Below are 19,313 nucleotides of genomic sequence, written 5' to 3'. Positions count from 1 at the left end.
TCCTCCTCTATTTTGAATGGGGGATGCCGCCCCAGCATGACTTGTTGAGTAGTGCATAGGTCTGCACCTGTGATCCACACCTGAAACCCCAGGCTGCTGAAGTTGAGCACATAAACTTAACTGCTATGCCACTGGGCCAGCCCCTACAATAATTTAACAGACACACAATACAAAGATTTCTATTTCATGACATCAAAAACAAAATGTGGCAGGGGCAGTAAACATGTTCTGCTTTTGTGTACAAAGTTAAGTTGTTATCAAGTTAAAATAGACTGTTATAAGATGCTTTATGTGAGCCTCACGATAATCACAAAACAAAAAACAATTATAGATATACAAAAGATAAAGTTACAAAAGCATACAATTATAGAAAATCATCAATCAAAATGGAAGACAGTAAGACAGCAAGAAAGAAACAAAAAGTCTACAAAAGACCCATAAAACAATGTACAAAATTGCAATAATATGTCCTTACCTATTAATCATTACTTTGAATGTGTATTGACCATATTCTCAAGTGAAAAGACATCGAGTGGCTGAATGGATAAAAAAATAAGACCTGAGCCAACTCTGATGGCCTTATGGTTAAAGTTTGGTGCTCACTGCCTTGACAGCCTGTATTTGCTTCCTGGTCGTGAAACCACATCACCTGTCTGTCAGTTGCCATGCTGTGGTGCCGGTTCATGTACAAGAATTAGAACAACCTACAGCTAGAATATGTAACCTCATACTGGGGTTTGGGGGAGAAAAATAAAGAGGAAGATTAGCAAAAGATGTTATCTCAGGGCAAATCTTTCCCTGCAAAAAAGAACAAAAAAGACCCAAGATATGCTGCTTATAAAAGATTCATTTCAGCTTTTTATTTTCCTTATTTTTATGTTTATTGAGGGAAAATTGGTTTATAACATTATATAAATTTCAAGTGTAAATAATTACATTTCCATTTCTGTGTAGACTACATTGCATTCACCACCCAAGGCTTAATTATCATCCTTAAAGACACACAGATATTGGAATGAAGGGATAGAAAAAGATATTCCATGCAAATAGTAACCAAAAGAGAGCAAAGGTGGCTATATTTATATCAGACAAAATAGACTTAAATTCAATACTGTAATAAGAGACAAGAAAGTGCATTATATACATATAGAGGAGTCAATTCGTCAAGGGGAAATCACTATAGTACATGTATATGCACCCAACATCAGAGCAACTAAATATATAAAGCAAATATTAACATATCTGAGAAAGAAATAGATAGTGTGGGGACCTGGAATTGGCCACCCCAAAATATGTCTCTTTGGCATCAGGATTATTTGAGGCTGATTGCTTTTGATGAACTGGGACAGGGAAGGAGGCTCTGAGGAATGAAACTTGCCCTTTGTTAAGACACGTTTACATTTGTAAGGTAAATCTCTATCTCTGCCCTCTCTGCATCAGGAAGAAGAAAGGCGATGACCTTCTCTCTAAAAACTCTTAATCAATACCAAAGGCAAGGACTAAAATCTGCATTTTATTGTGCTAGTCTGGTAACCTCCTGTAACTAACTTCCCTCCCCCTCCCAAAGCTGGCATTTCTTAAGGATTAAGCATCTTTCTTTAGGCTAGGAACTGATTGCTGAGCTCACCTGTGACCGCCCAGCTCCAGACAATTGACTTGCCTCCGGCTACGCCCTCTGAGACAGCAGACCACTACCTGCTGTGTCCATCAAGCACTGTGCCGACAGGGCAATCTTGTGCCTATTGTGGGAGGGACATTTCAATCACATGTGAAACACCCTGTTTGGGGGTATATAACCACTCTGTGCACCCCACTTCTTTGGTGCCCTTTCTTCCTTCGGGAAGAAAGGCCCCGGGCCATGGTTCCTCATAAAGCTTTGATTAATTTTCTCTTGCTATTCTATCTCACGTGAATTTAATTCATTCTCCAGCCAGACGAACCCCCATTTGGGGAGAGGAAATGTCCTCCTCCCCTACAATAGCAATGTAATAATGGTAGGGCACTTCAATACCCCACTTTCAACAATGGATTGACCATCCAGACAGAAAATCAATAAGAAAATTTGGAGTTGAACTATACCTTAGAACAAATAGACCTAACAGACATATATGCAACATTCCATCCAATAGCAGCAGAATACACATTCCTTTCAAGTACACACAGAGCATTTCCCAGGATAGATCATATAATAGGTCATAAAACAAGTATTAGCAAATACAAGAATATTGAAATCGTACCAAATGTCTTTTCTGACCACAGTGTTATGAATCTAGAAATAAATCACAGTAAGAAACCTGGAAAATTCACATGTGGAGGTTAAACAACAAACTCATTAACAACCAATGAGTCAAAGAAGAAGTAAAAAGGGCAATCAAAAAATATCTTGAGACCAATGAAAATGGAAATACTTCATGCCAAAAATTATGGAATGCAGCAAATGCAGTTCTAAAAGGAAAGTTTATAGTGATAAGCTTCTATATTAATAAAAAAAACTCAACCAACCAAGCTTTACACCTCAAGGAACTAGAAAAAGAAGGCCAATCTAAGCCCAAAGTTAGCATAAGGAAGTCTATAACAAAGGTAAGCACAGAAATAAAGGAAATAGAGACTGGGAACACAAAAGACAAGATCCATGAAACTAAGAGTTGATTTTTTGAAAAGATAGAGACAATCAACAAATCTTCAGTTAGACTAACTAGGGAAAAAAGAAACAGGACGCAAATAAATAGAAACGAAAGAGGAGACATTACAACTAATACCACAGAAATACACAGTATCATAAGAGACTACTTTGAACCGTTATATGCCAATAAACTGGATAATCTAGAAGAAATGGATAAATTCCTGGAAACATACAACCTATTCAAACTGAATTATGAGGAAATAGAAAATCTAAACATACAAATTACCAGCAAGGAAACTGAATTGATAATCAAAATCTCTAACAAAAAAAAGTCCAAGACCAGGTGGTATCACTGGTGAATTCTCTCAGACTTTTGAAGATTAACACCAATCCTTCTCAAACTCTTCCAAAAAACAGAAGAGGAGGGAATACTTCCAAGCTCATTTTATGAGGCCAACGTCAAACTATTACCAGAGACAGACAAAGACTGTCCTCACCATATCCTTGATGAACATAGATACAAAAATCCTCAACAAAATACTGGCAAAATGAATTCAACAGTATATTAAAAGGATTATAGACCATGATCAAGTCAGATTTATCCCTGGGATATAAGGGTGGTTTGACATATGCAAATCAATAAATGTGATACACCTCAGTCAAAAAATGAAGGATCAAAATCATATGATCATCTCAATAGATGCAGAAAATGCATTTGACAAATTCAATTCCCTTTCATATAAAAACTCAACAAATTAGGTATAGAAGGAATGTACCTCAAGATAATAAAGACCATCTATGACAAACTCAGAGCTAACATCGTAGCTCAATGGTGAAAAACTACCAACTTTTCCTCTAAGATCAGGAGAAAGACAAGGGTACCCACCCTAACGACTCCTATTAAACACAGTACTGGAAGTCCTAGCCAGATCAACTAGCAACAATAAGAAATAGAAGGCATCCAAATCCGAAAGGAAGAAGTAAAGTTGTCTCATTTGCAGGTGATATAATTTCATATACAGAAAATCCTAAGGACTCTACCAAAAAACTGTTAAAACTAACAAATGAATTCAGTGAACTTTCGGGACACAAAGTCAACATACTGAAATCAGTCGTGTTTCTAGACACTAACAGCAAGCTATCCAAATACACATTAAGAAAATAGAAATTTTGGCTATTGTGCTAATCAATTAAAAAGGTACAGACAAGAGGTAAGACAGAGAGAGACTGGAAAATTGCACCTCCTGTCTCAACCTTTAAGAGAAAAATGTCACTTTCACTAATATATTCTTGGACAAAATTAGCTAAATTTGCAAGAAGAAATAATGTCTCTGACATAATAACTTACTGTCTACATGTATTGAAGTCATTTGTATAGGTGCAACCACAACTCACATTATTTTTATATCGCTATTTTCACATAACATTTCAGAAAATTTTTTAATGTATTTACATGGTCTTTATGTTTATCACTTATAGCTGCACAATATTCTATTTTGTTTACATATCATAGTTCATAAGTTTATGCTCTTAATGCTCGACATTGAAGTGGTAATTTATTATTATCTTTTTCTATTATAACACATTGAATTAATAAAATGACACGCCTTTAGACTTGTTTTCCTAAGATTAATTTCTAGTGCCATAGGCAAAATGAGAAAAAAATCCCTACTTGCATGCATAAATTAATTCTGTGTTATAAATTTAGTTTGTTTGGGCCTAAAGTTTAGATATAGTAATTCTCATTCCACTTTTGTAGGAAAAAATCTAAAGCATGTAAACTGTAAATCTTACATGCTTACACTCACAAATTCCAAATGCCCTGTTGGGGTGCATCATAGTTTAAATTAGAGCCACAATACATAGGCTCATGCAGGTAGTGACCTTAAGATGGGTAATTAACTTTGCTTTGGAAACTTTGAGGCTGAAAGCAACAGAATCAGATATTTCTTTGTGAATCTCCTGTTATAATAGTCAGAACATTTTGCTTTTCATGGTTAAAGACCTCTCATTCATTTTCTGCATACGATGAATGATCAAGAGAGAGTGGGACATTGTTAAGTGGAAGTATCAACAGGATGAACCTGTTCTCACAGTTATACTAACAAGTGCAGTCATCCATTTTTTGAGATTTCTAACATCTTCATAATGTGAAAAGAGCCTTTGGGAACTGTTGCTATTTCAGAGGAAGGCTGGCCCATAGGAGCTATTAAATGTCCTGAGCTGTCTTCAAAACATGCTATTGTTGGTCACAGATTTAACAGTACTGATGAAGTTTATTGAGAATGTTTACTATTCAGGCCAATCTATGATTGATTAACTCAGGTAAGAGTCAGTGAGGACGTTGGAATTGCCTGGTCCTCTGCTTTTTATGATGATGGAGAAGGTTTTTCACGTCAATGCTCCTGTTTAAAATTACTAGGCAGTGAGGAATCTTCAAGACCTTGGAAGAAAGAAAACTTATAGAGGTGAACCCCGTATCCGAGGCCACTTTCCCACTGGACTATCTCCCAAGCCCAGAAAAAGCAACTGAGAGGCCTGAGAAGCTGAGCAGAGATTTTGACAACATTGTGAGACTAGAAAGACAAAAAATTGGTATTTCGGGTTTGTCAAGAAAGAGGAGCCTAATAAACAACCCCAATGGGCTTCATGCTAGGAGTAAGGGTAAATGAGAAATAGATCAGCCCTTGCAGAGACCGACGGAAACTTTGCAGTTATCTAAATTCCTAAAATTGAATTAAAATAACATAGGACTGCTAGCAGTCCTGTGTTCTTCTTCTGTTCCTACATTCTACTCAAGAAGACTAATGCTTTCATCAGAGAACTGGAAACGATAATGAAAAATAAAATGGGAATTCCTTCTCTAAAACAATTGGAATAGTACTGATTTAATTTACTGGAAGTGAGTACAATAAACATTTGCATGAAAATATATAATATAATTATATCGGTAGGGCTTTAGAAACATATTTGCTATGTGGCACGTTTTCCATCAGATCAGTTTGCTCTCACTCTATCTTTGAAAATCTCTTCAGAGCAGACGTCAGTTGACAAGGTGTCAGGGCTGGCCCCATGGCTTAGTAGTTAAGTTCGGCACACTCTCCTTCAGCTGACTGGCTTCATGGGCCTGGATCCTGTGCATGGACCTTTACCACCCATCATCCATGCTAAGGTGGCAACTCACATACAAAGTGGAGGAAGACTGCACAGATGGGAACTCAGGGCTAATCTTCCTCAAGCAAAAAAATTGGAAGATTGGTGGCAGATGTGAGCTGAGGCTTGATCTTCCTCAGCAAAAAAAAGAAAAAAGTTAAATATGCTAAATTTGTGTAAACGATATGAGTACACATTAAGCATTTAATATGCATCTGTTGAATTTGAATTCATAAATGGACACGGTGTCACCACACCTGTCCTTTCACTTTTATTACCTGCGTTTAGATTTTCTGTCCTTGCCTACATTAGGGGCTGAATTTATCAGTAGAACCAGGGCTAGTTTCATGGTGTACTCAGTACCTTTGAAACCAGGGCTTCTCATATCACCTGACTTTGAGCTGCCTTCCTATATCTGTAGCATCCAACTGCTACTGCTTATCTCAGCCAATCTCCCTGAGCTTGCTACCTGATGTACTCAGTGACAGCTGAAAGGCCATTCATGTTTATCTGGATTCTCACTCCTGTCCTCATGGTAGCTTGGTCCATTTGCTCATCTGTCTTGGATGTGACTATGGAGTTATGTGGACGGATGGTACCATGTCCACATTTTCTGTTTTTACTAAATAATTAAAAATAAAAATGAGTTTCCTAGACTCCAAGAATTTGTTGATTTTAAGATAGTCAATGTAGAACATGTATATTAAATATATGCTAAATTTACTTAAAACCTGCATATGTTTTTTTTCATTTTAAAAAAGCCACTTTGCTAGTGCCACAGTCATAGTTTGAGTGTATGCCTTCTTTCATAATCCATGAGTATTTATTATTTCTGAGGAATAATAAATTTTGAGGAAGATTATCAAAGTATACTTTTAGCTTAATATATAGCTTAATGTATCATTTATTGCTCACAGATTAAAGTGTTGAGACATCATTTAGTACGTAAGCTCCTTCTGCAACTACCGCTCCCATGATTCAGAATAGAGAGATGAAGCCTCCATTTGGTGGAAGAGTTATCAGGGACCCAAATCTACCAGATTGTTGACTTCAGAGATTAAAAGCCTAGAACACAGGTGAAAGATGGAGAATACTTCAAGTAACATTAAAAGCAGACAGTTTGATGGGTTGGCCTGATTCCCTGTCTAGTTTGGTCAATCTTTCCAGTTTTCCTAGGAGTGAGGGTTTCTCAGGGCCTGAGATTCCAGTGCTAAAATCGGGAAAGTCCTTCAAAAACTGGGATTCTTGGTTACCCTATCTGTTCCCTCACTACTCTGCCTTTTGAGGATCTTGAGAGTTCAGGGGAGGGAAAAGAAATTGAGGTGGAGACAATCAGTGTTTCTGTTGTCTAAAGTAATTCAGGAACCCAGAGGAACAAGTAGAAATGCCATTGGATTTTCCCTTAATTTTTTTGGAGTGGGAGCATTTGGAGAGTATGCAAGTATGCCACACTCTATCCTGCCTAGATTTCCAATATACGCAGACCAGCCGTTGAGTCTCACAGTTGAGTCCTATGCAATGAGGGTTTGTAGAAAGTAAGAAAAGTAGTAAGAGTCATCCAGTGGGAGGACAGGAGGTGGGAAAAAAAGCAAGTGCTATGCCGACATGAAGATTAGCAGTGTTTCATTCCCATCGGCTTAAGTGGTGGAACATAAGGTTTTTGAAGAGTATTGTTTCACCGTCCTGCAGAGAAGCAGAACCAGTATAACATATATATACAGAGAGAGATTTTAAGGAATTGCTAGTGTGGAGGCTTGTAAGCCTGAAATCTGTAGATCAGGCTGGCAGGTTGGAAATTGAGGTTAGTGTTGATGTTGCAGCCTTGAGTTTGAAATCTGCAGCCGGAAAAGTCATGCAGGGTTTCTATGATGCAGTCGTGATGAACAGTTTCTTCTTGTTTTGGAAACTTCAGACTTTTTTTTTCAAGTAATGTTATTGGGGTTATAATGGTTTATAACATTGTTTAATTTGGGGTATACAATATTGTTTATCAATTCCTGAGTACACTTTATTGTGCTCAACCCCAGTAGTCTAATTTTTATCCATCACCATTCATATGTGTCCCTTTGTCTCTTTTGCCACCCTCCAATCCGCTTCCCCTCTGGTAACCACTAATCTGTTCTCTTTATCCATATATTTCTTGTCTTCCACATATGAGGGAAATCATGCAGTATTTGTCTTTCCATGTCTGGCTTATTTCGCTTAATATCATACACTCAAGGTCCATCCATGTTCTTGCAAATGTGACAATTTTGTCTTTTGTATGGGGCTGAGTAGTATTCCATTATACACACCACATCTTCTTCATCTAGTCATCTGTAGAAGGGCACCAGTGTTGCTTCCACATCTTGGCTATTGTGAATAATGCTGCAATGAACATAGAGGTGCATAAATGTCTTTGGATCATTGATTCCAAGTTCTTTGGATAAATACACAGTAGTGGGATAGCTGGATTGTATGGTATTTCTGTTTTTAATTTTTTGAGAAATCTCTGCACTGTTTTCCATAGTGGCTGTACCAGTTTGTATTCCCACTAGCAGTGTATGAGCGTTCCCTTTTCTCCACATCCTCTCCAGCATCTGTAGTTTTTTGTCTTGGAAACCTCAGTCTTTGTTGTTAAAGCTTTCAGCTGATCGGATGAGGCCTACTCACATTATGGGGCATAATCTGCTTTTTGCAAAGTCTGCTAATTTAAATGTTAATCACACCAAAATATGCCTTCACAGCAAAATCGAGTTTGATGTTTGACCAAACAACTAGTCCCAAAGCTTAGTCAAGTTGACACAAAAAATTAAGCATCACAAGGGGAAGGTTGAAGGGCTAAGCGAAGGGAGAACTGGCCTTTTGTGAAGCTGAGATATTGATCCCAGGCTAGGATCTACTTGGTACAGAGTACAGCTTGGTCTTAGGAAATTTCTCACACCACGAAGCAGTGCAGAGGCCAGATGGACACCCACAGAACACCCAATGTGTCACCTGATCGAGTCAGCATTGAGTATTTCCCCCACTCAGAGAACAGATTACAAAAGTTTCAGTAGTTAAACTTGTAGTATACCTGAAGATGCAATCACCTGTGCCCTCCTCACCATGAATGCATACTCAATTTCTTAAGGGACTTTTTCCCCTACTCTTTCTTCTCTTTGAGAACGAACAGTTGGACAAGAAACAGGAGAAGGAAGAAAGCTTATATGGTACCTGTGGCCAGAAGGAGATTGAGATAGTAACACTCAGCTTGCTTTTCAAACCACTGGTTGAAACTGAATTTACTTGAAAGCGCCTAGATTTAATGAAGTGTTTAATTTAACAAAAAATGAAAATATGGAACTCAAAAAATGCAATAACTAAAATTCAGGATTCCAGGGACAGATTTCACAGTTCATTAAACTCAGTTGAAGGTAAACTAGTTAACTAAAAGATAGATTAGAAGAAAATTTCTAGAATTAAGAAAAGAGAGAAAAGAAAGGAAAATGTAGAAAAGAATTCTTATACATAGGGAATTGATGAGAAGGGATTGTGCAGTTGAAGTGACAGAAGAAAAGAAAGTTAATGGAGGTAAAGCAATGTTTGAATATATAATGCTTGATCACTTTCCAAAGCTGATGAAAGACATCAATTCATAGATTCAGGAAGATCTAAGAATCAGAGCAGGGTAAATACAATGAAAACTCAACCTAGGCACATCATAGTCAAATTCCTTAAAATCAAAGAAGAAAACAAAGCCTTTACAGCAACGAGAGAAAAAAGAAAAATTTTCTTTAAAAACACAGAGTAACAATCGTAGCTGACTTTTGATATGAAACAATAAAGTAAGAAGATGATTAAATGGTTTTTTTCAAAGTGCCTAAAAAATTTGCTGCCAAATTAAAATTACACACCGAAGGAAGTGTCTTTCAAGAATTAAGATGAAATAAAGACATATTCAGAAAAACATTGGAATACTTTATTACCAGTAGACCCATGCTAAATGCAGTACTAAGTGGGATATTTTACGCAAGAGGAATCCAGTTGGAAACTCAGAAATCCTTATACACAGCCACCAAGAAGTCTCCCAATGTTCCCTGCCTCCTGGTGTTCCTTTCTCCTGATATGAACATCCTCCTCTTCATCTTAAATTGGGATAACCTTTGTAACCAGTACAATATCAAAGAAATAACAGTTTCTCACTTGAAAGGCTGGGACATTAAAGAGATTGTGACTTCCTACTATGTCTTTTTGGATAGTTTGCTGTAGAGGAAGCCAGATGCCACGTGTGAGAATAAGCAAGTAGCTTAATGGATAGATTAACATGGTGAGAAACTAAAACCTCTTGCCAAAGACCAGCACTGATTTGCCAACATGTGAGTGGGTTACCTCAAAATCTACCAGTCAAGTCTGTTGCTGACTGCAGCTGTGGCTGACAAATTGACAGCAACCTGATGAGAAACCTGGAGCCAGAACCAGCCAGAGAAGCCATCCTCCAATTCCTGACTCACAGAAATGGTGTGAGAGAATAAATATGTAATATTTTACGTTGCTGAGTTTTGAGGCAATTTGTTACACAGCAATGATAACCAACGTAGAGATGCAGTAAGAGATGATGTAAAATATGGGCATAAGTGTGATGTATGATGTCTATCAGCTGTATAAAACAAAAATAATATTTTTCAGGGTTAAAATATACATACAGGTAAAACATATGATAATAATAGCACAAAAGTCAACAGGAAGTTCAGTGGGTTTGAAGTATCGAACACTCCTTGAATTGTCCATGAAAGTAAAAGTGCTTATTTATATGAGGTATATATTTCTGGTAGAATAAAGGGAGTGATTCTTTTTTCTCTCTTTTGTTTTTCTGGCTTGACAATGAGTGACGTAGAAAAATAGTTTCATTGAGGTAAAATTAACATAGAATAAATTGCATATATTTAAAGCACACAACTTGACAAGTTCTGATATATGTACATACTTGTGAATGAATCTCTATAATCAAGATAGTCAGTGTATCCACATAAATGTTGAATATTGTCATGTCCTGTTGAATAACAGACGTCTTTGTCGTTTCAAAATGATCTTCTTTATCCTTGGTAATATTTTTGGCTCTGAAATCAACTTCATCTGATATTAAAGTAAGCACTCCATTTTTTAGTCTAGTGTTAGAATGGTTAATTCTTAATCTATTTGTATCTTGCTATTTGTTTTCCATTTGTCCCATCTATTCTTTCTTGTTCTCTTTCTCTTGGGGTTTGTAGTATGTCTTTACCTTACCATATTCTACCATCACTACCTATCCCACATTAGCATCTTTCAACAATAGATTCCACTTCTACCCCCTCTGAACTTTATGCAATTTTTATCATGCATTTTACTTATATACATGTTATAAACCCCACAACACACTGTTATAATTTTTAAATACATAGTTCAAGTTAATTTTATGGAGATTCAAATCATAAGGAAAAAATCTTATAAATGTACCCATGCAGTTACCTTTTCCAGTGCTATTTATATTTTCATCTGCTATCATTTTCATTTTGCCTGGAGGACTTCCAGTATTCTCATAGTGTGGAACTAGTAATAATGCATTCTTTCAGATATGGTATGCTTTAAAATTATTTATTCCACATTTGATTTTGAAATATCATTTTTATGAGCATAGAATTTTTTTTTTGGAGGAAGACTGGCCCTGAGCTAACATCCATGACCATCTTCCTCTACTTTATACATGGGATGTCTACCACAGCATGGCTTGCTAAGTGGTGCCATGTCCGCACCCGGGATCCGAACCGATGAACCCCAGGCTTCTGAGAAGCGGAATGAGCCAACTTAACGGCTACACCACCGGGCAAGCCCCCTGGGCATAGAATTTTTGATTGACAGTTGTTTGACAGCACTTCCAAGATGTTGTTCTACTGTTTCCTGGCTTGCATTATTGCCAAAGAGAAATCTGCTGAATTCCTTATCTTTGGATGTAATATGTTATTTTTCTTGGTACATTCAAGACATTCTTATCATTGTCTTTGACAATTTGATTATTATGATTAGCTTTGGTGCATTTTTCATTATTTCCCTTGTGCTTGCAGTTCATTGAGTTTCCTGGATCTGTTAATTTATAATTTTCCTCAAATTCATAATATTTTTGGCTATTATTTCTTCAAATATTTTTCTGTTTCTGACTCTCCTCCTTCTTCAGGACCCCAATTAAACGTATACTAGCCACTTGAAACTGTCCTATCGCTCACTGATGAACTTACAGTTTTTTGGATTCTTTTTTTTCCTTCTGTTTCATGTTAAATAGTTTCTATTGTTATGTCTTCATGTTTACTAATCTATTGTTCCGTCATCTATGACTAATTCCACCCAGTTTTTTATATCATCTTTTATCATCTCTGAGAATTCCATCCAGTTTTTCATATGACACACTGTAGTTTTCATCTCTAGTGGTTCACTTTAACTCTCTTTATAAATATCTTCTATGTCTCTACTCAGCTTTGAGCCTCGGTAATACAATTACAATAACTTTTAATGTTCTTTCCTGCATATTCTAATGTTTTGCCAGTTCTGGATTGGTTAAATTGATTATTTTTTCCCCTCAAGATGTGTCATATTCCTGCGTTTTTGTATGACTGCTAACCTTTCATTGGATACAAGGCCTAGTGAATTTTACTTTGTTGTGTGCTTGACATCATTGTACTGCTATAAATATTCTGAAGCTTTGTTCTTGGACAGAGTTAAATTACTTGGAATAGTTTGATTCTTTTGGGTCTTGCTTTTAAGGTTTCTTTGTTGGGACCAGAGCAATATTTAGTCATACAGCTAATTATTCCCATTTACTAGGACAAAGTTCCTGTGAATAATTTACTCAGTGTCCTGTAAATCATGAGGTTTTCAAGTCTGGCTGGTGGAAACAGGCACTATTCCTGTCCCTGTGTGAGTGTCAGATACTGCTACCTCCAATTTCCTTGGAAGGTTCTTTGCTGAGCCTCAGGCAGTTTCCTCATAGACATGCACCAATCCGCTCTCTGGTGAATATTCTAGATGGACTATCAGCAGATAAAGAGAATTCTCCATATCTCTGAAGCTCTTTCTTCTGTGGTACTCTGCCCTGCAAACTTTAGACTCTTCAGTCTTTCTGGACTTTCAGCTTTGTTTCCTCAACCAGAGAGTCCTCTATGCTCTACCTGGGTTCCTCCTCTTTGCGTTGCAGCCTGGAAACTCTCTCACTGCAATAAGCTGGTACGCTCATAGGACTCAGCGTGTTTGTTTCCTTCATTTCCTGATGTCCAGTGTCTGGAAATCATTTTTTTCAAAGATACAAACACACACACAAGTGGGAGTGTGCATCTCATCCTTTGACCTCTTTGGCCTGGCAGTGGAACTCCCTCTTTTATTGATGCTTGAGATTCAATGTGTCCTGTAAATTCACATCTTAAATCCCAACCCCCATTGTGATGATATTAGGAGTGGAGCCTTTGGAGGGCGATTGGGTTAGGAAAGTGGAGCCCTCATGAATGGTATTGGTGCTGTTATAAAACTCCAGAGAGTTCCTTCACCCCTTCCAGCATGTGAGGATACAGCAAGAACATGGCCATATATGAACCTTGTAGTAGGGTTTCATCAGACAATGAATCTGCTGGTGGCTTGATCTTGGGATTCCCAGTCTCTAGAACTGAGAGGAACAAGTTTATGTTGTTTATAAGCCATGCAATTTATGATATTTTTGTTAAGACAATTGATTTTTAAATTTGTAGTTATTCTATTTCTAATTTCTGTAAACTTTAGTGTGGTTCTTTTCAAATCTACATTGGCACTTTTTTTCAGTTTCTTGTACTGTGTTCACAATGTCAAATTTGTAATTTATTTCTCTAAAGAAGCTCTCATAATTTCATCATTCCCAAATCTGAAGTCTGAGCAGACTTTCTTCTTTGTTATTTTTGTTTTTTTCTCGATTATATTCAAGTTATCTTATTTCCTTGGTTGCCAAGAATCTTCGATTGCTTGGTGGTATTGGTCCTTGAGAAATTATTTGTGAAGTGTCCTGAGGACTTAGGATAGCGCTACCCTTCTCCAGAGAAGGTTTCATATGGCAGCCATATCAGTAGGAATATCTTAACCCAGTTCCAAGGATGGAGAGTTCCAGACCCATGTAGGCTATAAATACGTGGAGTAAAATCCTTTCAAATCTTGGTCTTCAGCCACAACTTCCTAAGGAAATCTTGTTTGTTTATTTTTTTCTCTCCATTTCTGCAGTGAATACAGAGCCCTCACTTGAGTTGCTCACAATGGTGGGAAGGAAACGTCCTGGTTTCTCTTTGAATGACACTTACTTTGAGATTAGAGTCCCTCTGGTCCCTGGTTCAAAATAGAGCCCCACATGTGTTTCCATATGAGTGAATTCTGGGCTTGTTTTCTATATCGCTGGCCCTTGCAGGGCCCTAAAACCCACATTCAAGTGTTTTCAGTTTCCTACAAAACTTCGGGATGCAAATGACTTCACAGTTCAGGCATTTTCTGGTCATTGATTTTTCAAAAAATTGAGCCCAAATTTCCCCATTTCCTTTTTGTCCTTTCCCTTCTCCTTCCTTCCTAACTTCCTTCCTTTATAGTTTTCTTCCTCAGCATGTGTCATTATTTCACCAGGACGGTTGACGTGAGGAAACTAGCCCATCATTTCTGGAAACTGAACACATTTAAAAACATTTTTGGGTTCAAAATAGAAACTCTTCATTAGATCATCTATCACTTTGTAGATTCGGAGCTTCTACGTTGATCTTAGAGCTTCTCAGTTGACTTCTGCATCTTCTAGTTATACAAGTACACTTTTAGTGATGGTATTTTTGGCTTTTGATTCACTTTAGGTACTTTCACAACCCACCACACGTGCAATTTGCTTCTATCCTGAGTGCTTTGCATAGGCCCTTCCCAGCTCAGATCAGCTGTTCAGGTTTTATAAAAGGGGTCAATGCCATGTGAGCTGAGGTGCGTCAGGGAGGCAGAAACAGCAAGATGATGTCACTGACAAAGGTGTTTATGTCTTTGTTGCTCTGGGTCTCAAGTGAGAAATTTAAAAGTTCCTCAGTGCTTTTGGAGGAGTATCATTTTGAAATTGAAAAAAGTAATTTTAAGATATAATGAGAAATACTATTTCTAAAATAAACCCAATTATGTGCTGACATGTAATATTATTAAAAAGCACATTTTAGATTCGCATTTCAGTGTGTGTCTGCTAAAGTGTGTGTGTATCATCATCATGCATTCATGACTGCAGCTGCCTGTGGGGACATCGTGATGACCCAGTCTCTAGGCTCCTTGGCAGTGTCTCCAGGACAGAGGGTCACCATTAGCTGCAAGGCCAGTCAGAGTGTTAGCAACTACTTAGACTGGTACCAGCAAAAACCAGGACAGGCTCCTATGCTGCTTATCTATGCAGCATCCAGCAGAGCATCTGGGGTCCCCGACAGATTCAGTGGCGGTGGATCTGGGACAGATTTCTCTCTCACCATCAGCAGCCTGCAGGCTGAAGATATGGCAGTTTATCACTGTCAGCAGCATTATACTAATCCTCCCACAGTGCTTCAAACTTGATCACAAACGTCCTCCCCAAAACCAGGGGTCTGTGACTCTTTGCTGCACCAGCTGCTTCCTCCCTGCACAGCCCTGAAATGCACATTCCTCTATCTACCCGAGAGGTCACATATCCTGACTTATTCCTTGAAGGTTTTGTAGGGCCCAGGATAAAATTAAGGGAGTTTGTTTTTCTGGATCCCCCCCTTTTGGGAGAATATTGGGAAATAAATGCTGTAAAGATCTCCTAGAGAGCAGGAAGTTTTATGTCACAGGAACCTGCGTGTTTCCCATAGACTGATTGCATGATGAAGCCAATAGGGTTTGTCTCTACCCTCTGGAGAAGGGTCCAGTGAATTTTACACCTTGGTGGATCAGTTCTCTCTTCCCTGTGCCTCCTTGACTCTAGAACGTTTCTATTTTGATTCCTTATTCTGCTGGTCCCCTTTCTTTATCTGCAATCAGCCTTCCACTCTGGACCATCCCAGTATTAAACCCTTGACCTCTCCTATTCAACACCTTCCACATAGAAGGTAGCATCCCTCTCTTGCTTTTTCCTTCTGTGGACCTATTTTCCAGCCAAGTTTTGCTGGTCAACGTCACCAAAGTTTCTTTTACTCTATCTCCTTTTGTACCACACTTTATCTTCTTTCTATTTCTTCCAATCGAACTCAATCTTGTTAAGGCAATTTTCTGATTCTTTAACCCTGTCACTCTAGAAATATATGATAGTGTTCCATATTACCTTGTTTCATCATTTGTCAATTTTCTCTTTAAATCCATCCCTTAGGCATCCAAGTCTAACTTTGTGACTGAAGGAAATAGTGGCATCAAGTGTGCTACAACTTGAGTCCCTTGGGTAACTTTTAATAACATGCCCATTTCAGTGTAAAAAGGGAAAAACTTGTCATTTCAGTATTATTTGTTCACCTCTTGCTGAAAAACACAGGTTAATGTAATTTAGTTTCAGGAAAGGTCACAGAAAACCTGATCAGTGTACTCTGAGCACTCTTTCCTGCACAGTAGCTTCTCATAGTATATTTAAAAATATATTTAAAGTATTGATATTGAGCAATCCATATCATTCATTCTTTTAAGAAACTTTTTTTGAGTCTTTGCTATGTGTTCAGTGCAAAAATTTCGGCTTTCATTTCAGTTGGGGTTGACAGACAATAAACAATTGCACAGCAAATGTTTACTATGTCATTTTGTAAGTGCTATGAAGAAAAATAAAGCAAGGAAGGGGTAAAAGTTTTCAGGGGGTAAGAGCGAGTAGAAATTTAAAACTGGATAATGTATTACTTAGCACTGCCATGTAATGAACCACCCACAAAATGCAGTGGCTTAAAATGGTAGCGTTTTCATTAGTGTTATGTTCATGAGTCAGCTGATTAGTTCTGTTAATATGGGCCAGACAGGATTGATCTTGGCTGATTTGCAAGCTAGTGTTTTTAAAGTCAGCTGACAGGTCAATTGGGTACTAGTTAATATAGAAAGGCTCACATTTCTTTCATCTCTTTCACCTTACTGTAGTTGGCAGACCGTCAGCTGCGGCTGTTTAGGTGACTAAGCTTCATGTCTCTCATCAACTGGCAGACTAATCTCAATTTCCTGTGACAGTTACCAGGATCACAAGAAAGTAAAACCGCCTAAGGCATCTTGAAGTCTAGACTCAGTACTGCCACAATGTTCCATTTGATGCTGTCTAATGATTAATGCAACTGATCCTATTGAAGGAGAGTGTAAATAGCCCCTACCCCTTATAGGAAGACCTGCAAAGTTATATTGCTAAAAGTATGGATATAAGGAGGTATGGGTGACCCCCTTAAGAATGGGGGATCTGTTTTTGCAATCAGTCTACGATAGGTGGTAATAGAAAGCGTCACTGAGATGGTATAACTTAATCGAAGTCTTAATGTGGTGAGGAAACGAGCCATAGAAATATCTCCTGGCAATACAGTTTTAGCCAGGGGAAACAGCAGATTTCTGAGGCAGAAATGAGAACAGATGTTGGAGAAACAGAAGGAAGCCAATGTTGCTAAAGTGGAGTGTGCATGGGGGAGAGTAGTGGAAGTAAAATAAAAGAAATAGTGAGGAGACCACATTTTGTAAAACTTGGTAGATTCCCCTAAGGATTTGGGGTTTATTCTGAATGATGTAGTAAGTGGGATGGTTTTGGATAGAGCAGGACATGAGTTGATCTGTAGTTTTACAGGATCTCTCTGTTAGGGGATGATTGCTATCATGGAGGCTAGAGATGATGGCATATTTGTTCTACGACAGTAGCAGTAGAGGAGGTGAGGAGTGGTATATTTTGAAAATAGAGGTTAGAGCATGCTGATAGTTTCAATAGGGCGGGTGAGAGAAAGAGGAGTCTCAAGATGACTGCAAGTGTTTTTCTTTGAGTACAAGAAGGGTGGGGTTTTCTTTATTTAGAGAAAACTTTGGGAAGAGTCATGTGGAGGACGATTGGGAGGTTGATTTTGGACATTTTAAGTTTGAGATGTAAATTAGCCCTCCATGTGTGGTCGTCAAGTACATCATTGGATATATGAACCCGGAGTTCAGGAGAGAGAATTGGACTGGAGACTGAAATATTATAACCAATGGAATGAGTGTAGAATAACATTTCATGAAATAGTTTAATGTATTTATATAGTCTTTGTATTTATCACTTTATGGCTGTACAATATTCTATTTTGTTTACATATCATAGTTTATAAATTTATGCTGTTAATGCTGGCCATTTAAGTAGCAATTTTTTAGTATTTTTTTCTATTATAACACACTGAATTAATAAAATGAAATATCTTTATTGACATTTTCTTAAGATTAATTTCTAAGGCCATGAGGGAATGTAAAAAATTTCCTACTTATATGAATAAATTAATTCTATGTTATAAATTTTATTTGTTCGGGCATAAAGTTTAGATATGGTGATTCTCATTCTACTTTTGAAAGAAAAATCTAAAGCATATAAACTCTATATCTTATATGCTTACTCTCACAATATCCCAAATGTATTGTTGGGGGGCATCATAGTTTAAATTAGAGCTGGAACATATAGAGTCATACAACTACTGAGCATAAGCCCGGCATTTAACTTAGCTTTGGGAAGGTTGAGGCTGAGAGCAACAGTGTCAGATGTTTCTCTGTGAATCTCTTGTTATAATGATGAGAACATTTTGAATCTCCCAGTTAAATACTTCCCCTGAATCATATTCTGCATGGAATGAATGACAAGAGAGCGTAGGAAATCATTAAGTGGAAGTATCAAGAGGATGAGCCTGGTCTCACAGTTATACCAGCGAGTACAGTCATCCATTTTTTGGGATTTCTAACATCTTGGTAATGTGAAAAGAGCCTTTGAGAACGTTCATCCTAGAAAAATGTGTTTCAGTGGAAAGAGGGCCCTTAGGAGCTATTAAATGTCCTGAGCTGTCTTCAGAAAACATTATTGTCGGGCACAGGTTGAAAACTATCAATAAAATATATTGAGAATGTTTACTATTCAGGCCAATATATGATTGATTAACTCAGGTAAGAGTCAGTGAGGAGATTGGAATTGCCTGGTGTTCTGCTTTTTGTTATGATGGAGGAGGTTTTTCACATCAATGTTCCTGTTTAAAATTACTAGGCAGTGAAGAATCTCCAAGATCTTGGAAGGAAGAAAACTTATAGAGGTGAACCCAATATTTGAGGCCACTTTCCCACTGGAATATCTCCCAAGCCCAGAAAAAGCACCTGAGAGGCAGAGAAGCTGAACAGAGCTTTGACAATGTTGTTAGACTAGATGGACAAAAAATTGGAGTTTCGGTTTTGTCAAGGAAGAGGAGCCTAATAAACAATTCCAAAGGGTTTTGTGCTAGGAGTAAGGGTAAATGAGAAATATATCAGCCCTTGATGAGACTGAAGACAACCTTTGAATTGTCTAAATTCCTAAAATTCACTTAAAATAATATAGGACTGTTAACACTCCTAATGGCTGCCAAGATCT

The 19,313-nt window shown here is 37.7% G+C and overlaps 1 gene segment (V, D, J or C); it reads left to right on the top strand.

The window, feature by feature from the left end:
* The first annotated feature begins 15,010 nt into the window (after positions 1 to 15,010).
* On the top strand, positions 15,011 to 15,337 carry LOC106838624 (immunoglobulin kappa variable 4-1-like). The segment is given in 1 exon segment: positions 15,011 to 15,337. A coding segment is annotated over 1 exon segment (327 nt).
* Positions 15,338 to 19,313: the final 3,976 nt, after the last annotated feature.

The sequence above is a fragment of the Equus asinus genome, chromosome 6 (genome assembly GCF_041296235.1).
Source record: "Equus asinus isolate D_3611 breed Donkey chromosome 6, EquAss-T2T_v2, whole genome shotgun sequence".
Lineage (NCBI taxonomy): Eukaryota > Metazoa > Chordata > Mammalia > Perissodactyla > Equidae > Equus > Equus asinus.
The sequence above is the reverse complement of the archived record's forward strand: the minus strand, read 5'-3'. Positions and strand labels throughout refer to the sequence as shown.